The sequence below is a fragment of the Camellia sinensis genome, chromosome 13, assembly GCF_055761805.1.
Source record: "Camellia sinensis isolate YWXY chromosome 13, ASM5576180v1, whole genome shotgun sequence".
NCBI lineage: Eukaryota > Viridiplantae > Streptophyta > Magnoliopsida > Ericales > Theaceae > Camellia > Camellia sinensis.
In genome coordinates, this window is record NC_138973.1 from 27,237,006 (window position 1) to 27,249,877 (window position 12,872).

The following is a 12,872-nucleotide window of genomic DNA, read 5'->3' on the forward strand; positions in this document are numbered from 1 at the left end:
ATACTAAGATGTGATTTTCTGAATTTTGAAAATATTATAGGTTGAGGGAGTCAAGTAGCATGCCAACTGAGTTTTCAAGATAAATGTTTGGAAATGAAATACTAATACAAAAAGGCAACGGTTAAATTTCACAACCAAACTCACTACTTTACAGAATGAAAGAGGCCTCAAATTGCACCTCATCAAAGTTTTCAGTACCAATTAGCTCATAGTACAGTTGCTTTGAAGCAACATACTTCCTGAGCTATAAAAAGAACACGAAGCTGTTGAGCTTTGCAACACCAAAGAACCAATTCACGTTAGTCATCGAAACAATTATCTCTCCTTCCCTAGTCTCATCGGCTTTTTTCCATTCCAGTGGGCAGGCAGAGCGGCCTGGACATATTGACAGAAGGATCAGAACCAGCACTGCTTTTTCAGTCCTCTTTACAAAGTTCTGATGACTTCTTGAGAAACTGAAACCCATCCATGGACTGCATTTGAACTCTGTAAGATAAATTTCTCTGCTTAGCCTTAGTCGATTCAGTGACGTTCATATAGCTCGGCCTATTGTTATTCCTTTCTTCTGTTCTATCTGAAGCCATGACAGTGTTTCCAGAAACAGGAGTTGTAGACGTGCAAATTGAAGATGAAGCTGAGCTCCCATCATATCGAAATTCAGAACTTGGGCTTGAAGATGAGCGTGTAACTTGCCCAACCAAGGGAGGTTTCGCTGAAATCCTTGTGGTAACATTGTTTCTTCTGACTTTTACCGAGCACGGTTCAGAAGATTTTAAACGACTAGAATGAGCTAGTGAATTAGCACCACTTTTAGAAGGTGGAGTTATCTCTGAGGGATCAGTGTGAACTTTTTCCATCAATCTATTTTCCCATGGCTTCGCAGACATCCAACGTTCTAACCAACTCCAACCCCAGCTATTCTTATCAAACTCGTGGCTTTTGAAAGAGGACACCGAGACATTTGTTCGCGAATCTGAATTCTGGGTTGATTTCCATTGCTGCAAAAATGAAGAACTTAGTCATGTTATTATAGCGAAGGCAGAGAAGAGGTTAAAGTAAATTATCTTGGTACCTTTTGAGCAAGATAGTACGCAAGTGCTCTTTCTCTCTTAAAGGCCCCTTCTTGCCTCATTTGTAGCTTTGTTTTAATCGCTTCTAGTGTCCCTGCACTGTCACACCACCCTTCCTGAAAATTTCCGAGATGGAAATTCCAAAAAAATTCTTAATTTCATGATGAGAAAAAGAATATTCATGGCGCCAAAACAAGGAAGTTACCTCTAACGCTACATTTGAATCTTGAATTTGGTGAGGAAAATGAAAATACTTACATATATCAAACAAAAAAAATTATTTTTTTGGGGGACAAATATCTATTCATTTTGTTCACATTTTCTTAGCCCAACAAAAGAAAAGAATTTTTCTTTCACTAATTTTTTTTTTTCTTTTCTTTTTCCTTTCCCTCAAAAACCCAAGATCCAAACAAAGTATGACAGAATCTCGAACAAAAAATAAAAAATTTCCAGGGTCAGGTAGGTATCATACCTCGGCTTGTTTCAAGAGATCAGCTTTGCTGCGATGTTCATTTAGCATGTTCTGCACAGCCTGCCCCTCTATAGACATGCGCACACGACGAGCTCTAACTCTGGCTTGCACTCGAACAAGAGCCTGCATACATTTCAGAGTCACAGCAGCCTGCTTCCTCACCTGATGACCCCGAACCAAGGCTTGTAGCCTCACCACTCCTTTCAAGGCCCTTAAAGCTCGTCTTGCCTACATTTTTGTAATGGCAGACACTGACTAATACAATATTCCCAGAACATCATTTGGATTGCACAAACGACAACTACTATTCCACATATTCCCTGCCTAGGTGAGCTCATGTTGCATCAAAATTCAAACCAAAACTGGGAATTTTTTGAAAATGCTAAAACTATTCTTCATCCACTGATTGACACATGTAACAGAAAATTAATGTTGTTTCTCAAGTAAAGATTGGAGATGAATTTCTTTCATCAAAAATGATTGAAACAGGTTTTACGATAAGTTTGAAAACTTCCAAAAAGAATTTATTAAAAAAAGAGAGTAAAGATTGGAGTGTTCTATACTAGATAAAGCTTTTAACCAAGTTTTTACTTAAATTTGACTGGAAAAAGAGAGAAAGGATCGGAGACACTTAACCACAGTTTAGTAACCCAAGATTTTATTTTTTTTTAAAGTGAACAGCTAGCATTCTTTACTTCTTGAAATGATGGAGTTTTGGGGTTTTAATCATTCTATTGATTCTCTCTAAAGGGGCAGCTTTGCCTCGTTTGACAATTTAAAAGATTCATTTTTCTTTCTATTTTTTACACATTCTTTTATAAAAAAATCAAAAAATCATTCTATTAACTTTTTAGTTTTTCGATTTTTTTTTACTATTTTAACCTGGGGCTAAAAAGCCTGATTTGAGAAGGACTTTTAATTTTTTTGACTTTTTTGGTTATTTTGTGAAAAAAAAAAATATAATAATTATGAATTAGATGTGATCTTTTGTCTTATTGGGCTAAAAAGTCTATTTTATTTTTTATGACTATTTTAACCAAAAAAGCTACAGAACCCACTTCCCAAACATAGGCTAATTTTTTTAACTTATATTTTGACCAAAAAATTTAAAAATTACTAAAATAGAGAGTTCCGCAGCATGAACAAATTTTTTACTATTGCATATGCCAAAAATACACGAATCCATTATTGTAGGAACTGAACTAAACGGAGAGAATAAGATCCATCAATCTCAAAAATTTTGCGGCAGAAGCTAATGGCTTATCAAAGCTACGAAACCATGCATCAATTTAAAATAAAAAAAATAAAAAAAAAAAGTTTTTCTTTTTTACTCACATTTTCTCAACAACCAAACAGACAAGAAAAAGAGAAGAAAAGAGAAACACAATTACCAAGAATCCACGGAATGCAGTTTGGATCCTGATTGCAGCCCATTCTTGCCTCACAACCCTGAAATCTTTAGGCAGAGCTCGGACGACAGTAGCTACAGCAGATGTAAAAGCATCAGTAGCGACCAACGAAGAATCAGAGCCCTCTGATGCAACACCCCTATGATTCCCTTTCAAACCCGTCAATTTGGACCCAAGATCCCCTGATGAACTCCTCCACAGCTTCCATTTCTTGCTCTTACATCCCCATTTCTCCTAGAGAAAGAAAATTAATTACAACAGAGATGAGATGAGAAAGCAAAATCTGTAGATTCAGAGTGGAAATTTTTAGGTTTACTTACTTGGTCGTCTTTTGTGGGTTTCTTGAGACCAATTAATGATTTGACCCACTTTCCTGAACCACCCATCAATGATTAGTTATTGATTGAGAAGATTGAAACTTGAGATTCTCAGCTAAAAAAACTCTTCTTTTCAATAAATAGAGCCGTACAGAGCTGAAACTAAATGTTTTCAGAGACAAATAGAGAGAGATCTTGAACAAGTGTTGGTGAGAGACAGTAATGGGAGCTGAAATGGTTAGCGATGGATGAGCTCTGGAACTGTAGAGAGAGAGTGGGTTGAGCTGTTCCATATTTGAAATTCAAAAATTAACGGACACGAGGGCCTGTTGTTCCCGCTTTGCTTTGGATTCCCTTTTTTGAGGACCGCGTGAGTAAATGCCCTTCGGTTTTGGAAAATAACATTGAATAGCACCTCCTCATAACTCTGTCAAAACTATAAAAGACAATATTGTATGGGAAAAAGAATCGGGACATTGACTATTGAGCAATGTGTTGGACATGGAGTGTCTCCATTATATCATCTCCAACGGTTCATCAAAATTGGTATTAAATTCAAAATTTAATGAAAAAGTCACTTTTTGATCTTCAACGGTTTCACCAAATCGATATCAAATCCAGAATTCAGCAAATCTTTTACCAAAATGAGAACAGGCGAAGCATTTTACCAAATCACTGTTCCTAACCATTGAGAGAGACCAACCGGTTGACCGCCTAAAGATTCAAACGGTTCGAAGAAAATGTTCAAACAGTAAAAAAAAAAAAAAAAAAAAAATTTTTGCCTAACCGGTCGACCAGCCGGTCGACCACTAAAAGATTCAAAAAGTTCAAAAAAAAAAAAAATTTCGCTTAACCGGTCGACCAACCGGTCGATCGGCCGGTCGACCAACCGATTGTTCCCGGCACAAATTTGATGAAAGTGCACCGTTGGAGCGAGTGGTATCAAATTTGGTAAAATGGGTTATTTTTTACTCAAATTTGGTGAAAAATCTGATTTACCGTTGGAGATGCTCTTATTAAAGTCAAGTTTTTGATAAGTTGAAAAAAAGGTAAAAAATTATTTAAAAAGTTAAAAAGTTATCACTATTTATCAAAAGTCAAAAATTACGACTGCATAACTCTCAATTTTAATTTTTCCCTACACACTAATTTATATAATTTTTTAATACACATTTTTTCATAAAAAAGTCAAAAAATTAACCTAAACATCCATATTTTTTTCCTTAATTTTTTAGTCCAAAAAGATAAAAAGTACACTTATTTATGACACTCCAAACAACCCCTAAATTTTTAAAAGAATTTCGTTAATGCCTTTAAGAACTTTTTTTTTTTTTTTTGTTATGGTTACAAGAAAATCCTCCCTATTTTCTGGCAGGTCCAAGGCTGCCAAGGCAGCGCCCTTTATTAGCCGTTCCGAGCGAAGAAACTATAACTTGGGAACTTGTTCTGATCTCCCAAAACAAGTTTCGCTTAAGTCAGGACTCCCACAGCAGGGAAGTATTGAACCCACAACAAGTACTGATTAGACAACTTGAGACCCAACCTCCTAACGAGGAATTGAACCTGTGACCTAGGGGCTTAATCCCTAGGCCTTAACCACAATGCCACCCACCTTGAGTTAAGTCTTTAAGAACTTCATTTGTACATTTTGTATTAAATCACATTAAAGAATTGTATAATCTTTTTAATTCCTCTTAGCAAGATTCTTTTTAAAATCATCAAAAATAAAAAGTAATCTTAATAGCAGTTGAATTGATCGTATAGTGATGACGATGGCAGTGAGAAAAAATATTGGAGTTGAAAAGTAAGACTCAAAAAATTGAAGACGGAGGAGGTTGAGAGTGAGGTTAGTGGCGAATATGAAAGGCGAGAAAGGGATGACTAACAATTAAAAAAGATAGGGTGCGAGATGATACGTGACCAGAGAAAATAAGGGAGTGGGAAATAAGAGATGAATGAAAGAAAAAATAACAAAATTGTAATTTTACATGTTTTTCAATTAATATTTAGGGCAAATTATAAATACACCCCACGAGATATACTTAAAATATAGATTAGTTCCTGTGGTTTAAAAAATTACAAATACCCCTTTATTAGAATTTTTTATTTTATAAAATTAACTGAAAAAATAAAATTCATAATTATTCTCCTGTATAATAATAAAATTACTTAAATTATTAATTGAAACATATTTTTAACATCATTAAAAACTATTAATTGACTTAATGATTTATTAATCTAATAGACAATTTGTTATGAAATTAAAAATCTTCGGATAAAATATAATTTTTAAAATCACAAAAAACGATTCACATTTTAATAAAATCTCAAGAGATGTATTGTAATTTACTCTAATATTTAAATTCCATTCATTTTGTCATTATTTTTTATTCGTCCACATTTTTGCAATTGTTTCTGCTTTGGTGTATGTTTATGCAATTCTTCCGACTATCGTTTTATCCTTAAAAATTGTTACCTTACAATTACCGACCACGGTTTTAACTTTTTTGTCCGATTGTCGGTGTTGACACCGAGGTTTGAAGATTCTGGTAAATTGGATTAGCTGTATTTGTCTGACTTCCAATTTTGTGTTATTGAATATCTGCCCCTCTCTAATTCAAATTATCCTGTGGACCCTAACTACTTCCAAGTCCTTATCCTTTTGCCCTCCACTCATGGTCCAACTCCCTCCAATTAATTAATCTTTGTCTGCCTATGATTAGATTACCAAATATTTGAAATTCGGGTGAATTTTACTAATAGTCTCTATTGTTTAGGACTTGTGTCACTTTAGTTCTTGACTTTTCAATTGTGACATATTTGACCTTGAATTTTAAATCTTATTCCAAATAAGGACAATTAAAGATACCATTAGATTTTTCAAGGGTAAAATAAAAAATCGTCAATTTGATAAAATATAAACTAATTTGACAAAAATAAATGTCAAAAAAATATTTTTGAATTTTTAAAAATTATTTCTACTCACTAAAGATAAAATTATGTAAAATTGATAAATCTTTTAGACATTTATTTATTTTTTTTACTAAATTAATTTTTATTATGTGTTTGGATGATGAACATATAAAATTAATTTTTAAAAAGTATTCATGTAATTTTTTTTAATTTTGATCAATTTTACATAATTTTATCTTTAGTGGATAGAAATCATTTTTAAAAAATTAAAAATATTTTTTGGACATATATTTTTGTCAAATTAGTTTATATTTTATTAAATTGATGATTTTGCCCTTGAAATTAAATAATGGTATCTTCAATTGTCCTTATTTGGAATAAGATTCAAAATTTAGGGTCAAACGTGTCACAATTGAAAAGTCAGGAATTAAAGTGACACAAGTCCTAAACTATAAGGACTGTTAGTGCAATTTGCCATTAAAATTAATTGCAAACCATAGAGATATCTCAATTCAAATGCCCATTTTGTCATAATTAGATTGTGTTTGAATTATAAATTTAGAAAGGAAAAAAAAAAAAGAGAAAGAAAGAGAGAAAGAAAGAAAAAATGTGAGTGATGTGTAAGTGAAATGTAAATATATTTCATTTATTTTTTTATTTTTTATTTTTTTTTCAAATCCTTGCCAAAATCCATAATCTAAACACAGTCTTAATAGTTTATTTGTAACAGAAATGCTATCCTTCAAAATTATAGTAACGCGCTTAAAATATAACCATAAATAGAACCCATAAGCATATATAAAGAAGGCAACATACATCAGAGTAAACAGTTCTCTTATTACACGAAGTTAATATTACAAGAGAGTTTAACATAAATAAATGCCCTTCGGACTTACACATTTCCAAGTCTTAACTTGGTCACAACAAAAGTGGGACTAACCCTTACAATTAAAGCCCTAAGCTATACAAAATGTGAAACAAAACAAGAAGCCCTCTTGCTTTCCAAATAACCCTCCAATGCTATTGCTTTGGTGGGGGCATGCCATCATTACCGGAAAATGTTTCCCTAAATAGGGTGAGCCACAGTCCAGTAAGAATAATCTCACATAGTATATGAGGTTTAACAAAGATATAAGTACTTATGTATACACAATGATCAGGATAAACATTCATACTCTCATATATATATATATATATATGTGTGTGTGTGTGTGTAATCACAGACATCAATTCTATATTCCATTTCATTTTCCCTTAATTCATTTTAATGCATGATTTAATTCCATTATTTTTCAACCACTCAAATGAGATTACAACTCAATGGTTCAACGATTTTGTAACAACCCTCATACTGTTTACTGATTAGGGACTGATTGATTACCGATAATCACCGATTACTGCTAAACGGAACTGATGATGACTGATAACTGACTGATAATTGAACTGATTAAAGTACTGAACTGACTGACTGAAATTGGAAACTGAATTGACTGAGTATATGTTAGTTAATTGCATTCTATCTGTTTGATTGTCTGATTATCTGTTCATGTTTATATGTTTAAACTGCTAATTTAAGGCCTTATCGGCGGCCGAATTAGAAACCGATTGATGTTCCGTGACCCTCATAATTTATGTGATTTTATAGTACAATTATCTGAAAATTGATTAAGTATGATTAAATTAGATTAAAATAAGCTAATTAAAGAGTTTGGTTTATTTACCATATTGCCACCCTTAGTGGCACATTACCTAGTGATGCTAGAGTCTTGCATACTTGACTCAAAACATTTCCATCAGCCATTTCTCTTGAGCCTAGCCGACCATGGGAGGGAGAGAGTGAGAGAACTTGTCTTCCATCTTGGGTTTGCTTGCTAATTGAAGAATTGTTGAAGTGTTGATTGCTACTTTGAACTCCTAGACCTTGAACACAAGACTAAGGTAGGACATTCATCTTCTTGTTGTTGTCTTAGAATCCATTCTTGCACAATTCATGCTTTAATTGTAGAGTTAAGCCATGTTTTGGTGCATATATGTTGGATTGAAGCTCATCTCTTGCATGCATGTTAGCATTGTTGCATTTTGAGGTTGATTACATGGACATTAGTACATGCATGCTCATATTGTTGTTATAGACCATGTTTTCATCTGGTTTTGAAAAGAAATGAGCTCATTTGAACAAGCTTTGGAGCTTTAATTTGGTTTAAAACTCATTCATGCATGTTTGAATGTTGTTCTTGAAAATGGGTTTGAATATGGTTTTAATTGACTCACCTTTGGGGCTTGAATTCATAAATTGAGCTTTGAAACTTGTTATACATTGAATTTAGTGATGTTTTCCAGAATTTGGGCCCAAGAGGTCGAGTTTGGAGTGGTAGAATGCTTGGTTTGAGCTTGGGAGGCAGATCTGGAAATTCCAGATTTGGCTTCCTCACTCGAGCGAAGGATTCCCCGCTCGAGCGAGCACCTTTGTCCAGGGCTCCGCTCGAGCGACCATCGAGCGACCATCGCGCGTAAAATCTCAGCATCCAGTACTTTTACTGTTTTGCAGACCGCTCGAGCGAAGGATTCCTCGCTCGAGCGAAGCCTTTGATTTTGGACTTACGCTCGAGCGGAGAAAGTCTCGCTCGAGCGAAGCCCCTATTTTCAGCAAAGTTTGCAAAATGTTTTCTAAGTGTATTTTTGCATCCTCATCCCATCCTAGGCATTCTTAGGCCTAGTTTAAGACATTTAGATGAGGATATCGTTGTAGAACACACCAAGGCAAATTAGGGATTAAGTTATGATATTTCCCCAACTGTGTAGCTTAGTGCGTTCAACCTGTGAACTGTGTAGGGTTGGCAACTGGGGAGACACGCTCTAGCATACTGTAGCCCAGAACTCTGTGAGTAACGATTGTGTAAAGATATGTTTACAAATGATTATTTTCTGAACAACTGAACCGTACTGTTTTCTGAACTGATTACTGTTAACTGAATGAATGTATGTCCTTTATTTCTGAACTGTACTGTGGCATCCTTAGCACCTACTGTTTACTGTTACTGTTACTGTTACAGAGATCTCTGTCGGTTCCCTCGTGGAACCACTACTGTTTACTGACTGATGGCCATCATCACTGTTCGGTCTTTTAAGACCTACTGTTACTGTTATGCTAATGGATGTACCACATATGACTGTTTACTGCACTGAACAACTGAAATACTGATTGAAGTGAACTGTTTTCATTACTGTAAGGACATTCATTCTAAACCCCTTTACGCTTTATGTTATTCACTGGGCTTTAGCTCACTGCTCATATATATATATGTAGGTGTACAGGCACCAGACCGCAGCTAGAGGCGTCAGGGTTACTCCAGTCTTGTCAAGCCAGCCTTTGTGCCTCACTGTGAGGTTCCGAGTTGCCATGCTATGGCTTGGGGGTGTTTTGTTTGTTTTTCCCCCTTCTGTACTGTTTTACTGTTCTGTATAGACCAAGTGTTACTGTACTGTTACATAGGGTTGAGTCCCTAGTCTGAATGATTGTAAATATTGTGTATACGGTTCTGTACTGTTTGTATATGTATGAATGCATGAAAAATCTTTTTGGCATACAGACTGTCACAGCTCATTGGACATTGTTTAATTACTGTATTGGCTTCCGCCAAGCCCTGTACTCTGTTTTACTGTATCACTGTATCTGCAGGCCTTCGGTAATCTCGGATTACTGGCCGGTTACGGTGCTAAACCCATAGGGCCGGGTTTGGGTCGTGACAGATTTCACAATCAAAACATTGACACTCCCAATTGTCATTTTACACATATTTCGTCCGCGGGATCGGCACCCATGTATAGATTTCAGGACTTTCACCTAGGACACTCCGGCCAACTTAATTATAATAGAGTCCATCCCTTTTTTCTTTTTTAACAAACATACATATGCAATGTATATAAATACATAATCACAAATGGAGTACATCCATTTTCCACTCCCAAATAAACATACATATACAACGTATTTACAGTATGATCATATTCAATGATAATCAACCATCAATTCACCTAATCCACATGCAATTTCTACAACAATCAAAGCTATCCTCCACCGATAACCCAATACAAATATTTCTGAACAGATATACATGTATAAATATTCTCAAGACAGATCATCTATTTCAAATTCCTAAAGATAAGACACATCATCTATTTCATTCCACCCGCCATTTCAATACTTGTCCAATTCCATGTTTACAACATCAATCTCATTTATTTATACAAACTAAATATAATACTCATTTTAGGGTAAATTTCTCATTTTCCCCAAATCTCAACCGAGCACCAAAACCAACTATTTTGATACAACAAGGCTTCATTTTCAAACCCCATAATCATTTGTTTCATTTTTACCAAAAACCCATCTTCCACATTTTACAGAAACCCTAGGTTGGTGTTTCAATATACTCCCAAACCCACCATTGTTACACATTAGACAAATAACTAAGTTAAAAACCATATTAAAGTGTAAAAACTCCATACTTCAAGTGTAGAAGATCAAAGAAGAAGTGAAAAGATCACAATGATGCCCAAACTTGACTTTATTTGGATCAAAATATAGATCTTAGGATGCTCCAACTTTTTATCAAAGGGAGTAAAGTGGAGAATCAATAGATCTAGGTCAAAATGTAAAGAGAATGAAAGTTTAAAGAGAGAATGTCTAAATCTTGGTTTAGGGAGAGTTTTAGAGAGAGAGAGAACTGAAAAAATGATATAAAAAGTCACTTTTGCGATCTGATATACGCACAGTCTGCTCGAGCAGAGATTTTGACGCTCGAGCGTCAGACACATAAATTTGTCCAGCTCAAGCGCAAAAAATGCCGCTCGAACGCCAAGACACAACAACAAGACACTACCCGCCGAGCGCAAGAAGACTCGCTCGAGCGTAGAATACACACTTCCAGTATTTTTATAGACTTCAGACAGCCGCTCGAGCGCAAGAAAGGCCGCTTGAGCTCAGTCCCGCTCGAGCGTAAGAAACGCCGCTCAAGCGTGAAAAACACTTCTCCAGCATTTTTTTTGCAGACATGCAAAGTATTGAATGTTTTCAAAACCCGCTTGAGCACAAGAAGGTCTGCTCGAACGGAAGACCAAAATTCTGGGCAACAAGGTTTTAGACCAACTAGCAACCAACATGTTCTAAACACGCCCAAGACATTCCAAAACTCAAGTTCAAAGAGTAAGATGGGGAAAAGGCATAAATAACAACATTAAAACACAAGACCCGAGTCCGAAACACCATAAAAGCTGGGTAAAAATCTGGGATCACTGTAATTATAGTACATTCATTCATTAAAATAATTTTGTCAATGATAATTTTGATATTAAAAAGCATCTTAATGAGTTTTTTGTTTTAAAATTATACTTACAAATTTATCGCATCATTCTGTATGTATTTTAAGTATGCTTTTTTTTTTCTTTCTATATCATTAATCTATTTATCATTGTCAAAATGCTAAAATGAACCGTGTCAAACTAAATTTTACCATCTCTCCTAAAATTAATTGGTGATACGAAGATTTCACTTATATCTTTTATGGTATTCGACATCGTGTCTAGCAACAGTCGTAAGAAGTGGCATTGTGTACCAACAAACAGTTATGTCTCCTTTAATTTTTTAAATGGATAACATCATGCCTATTTTCATTTTTCCTTTGTTTTTAGGGGTGATGATGGTACAAAGATTGAAGACAAACTAACATACCTAGTTTCATTTAGAATCGACTTTGACTTGCAATTTTCAGAGAGCTTAGACATGTCAAAAAAGAATAGAGGACCATGTTCACCATAGATTCATGTGTTCAATACAAAAAATAAGAAAGTGAACATAGATATTGAGTAGGAACGATCTTTCTGGACATGGATTTTTTAAAACCAAAGCTCATGGTGCCTCAAAATTGTCACCCATGTTGCCAGCTGAGGTGTACACTGACAGTCAATGCCTTTAATTTAAATATATATATATATATATTTTGAAAAAGGTATTGGTAATATGCATAATTCAATGGAAATACAACATAAGCTATTCATTATCGTGTGTCGTGAATAATTTTTTTAAACGGAGGGTATCTAGGGCCGTCCCATAGTTCTTTTGTACATTCTGTTTCAGAAAACAGTGTGGTAGGTATATATATACTTCTGGTGCAAGCACACAGCTCAACAATTGAACAAATATAGGAAGAAAGTCAAAATTTGTTGTGAATTAGACATTTCTCTATTAGGACTATGAGACACCAGAAAACAATCACACACAATAACACAAGAGATTTACGTGGTTCGACAATTGTCTATGTCCACGGGAGAGATATCCACTAAAGAATTATCCCGGAGGGAGATTACAGTACTCACACCTCACAATTCTCTCTATAGCACTCTCACTCTATGTATTCTCAGTGTGCTCACTGTATTCACTCATCAACCCCTCTTCACTCATCTCAATTTATACACGAGAGGAGGAGTGGTTAAGAAACAACACTAAGTGGGTTTGGTTGTGTTGTCCCCACTATATTCCTTTAGCTATCCACCATCTTCCTTTAGCACATGGTGTCACCCTCACCATGTGGATAATAGGCTCCTCACCTAGTGAAGTGTGGACTGGAGCTAACAATTCTCCCCCTCCACGCCCACATGGATAACTGACTTCTCACTTGAAGTCCATCCCGGT

At 35.1% G+C, this 12,872-nt stretch overlaps 1 protein-coding gene across 1 annotated transcript; it reads right to left on the minus strand.

Moving 5' to 3' along the window:
• Positions 1-55: 55 nt before the first annotated feature.
• LOC114257646 (protein IQ-DOMAIN 6) lies at positions 56-3,601 on the minus strand. Its single transcript, XM_028197428.2, is given in 6 exon segments — positions 56-420; positions 423-998; positions 1,073-1,186; positions 1,543-1,770; positions 2,934-3,185; positions 3,272-3,601. Coding segments are annotated over 6 exon segments (1,260 nt in total). The 5' UTR covers positions 3,338-3,601; the 3' UTR covers positions 56-396.
• Between the last annotated feature and the right edge of the window lie 9,271 nt (positions 3,602-12,872).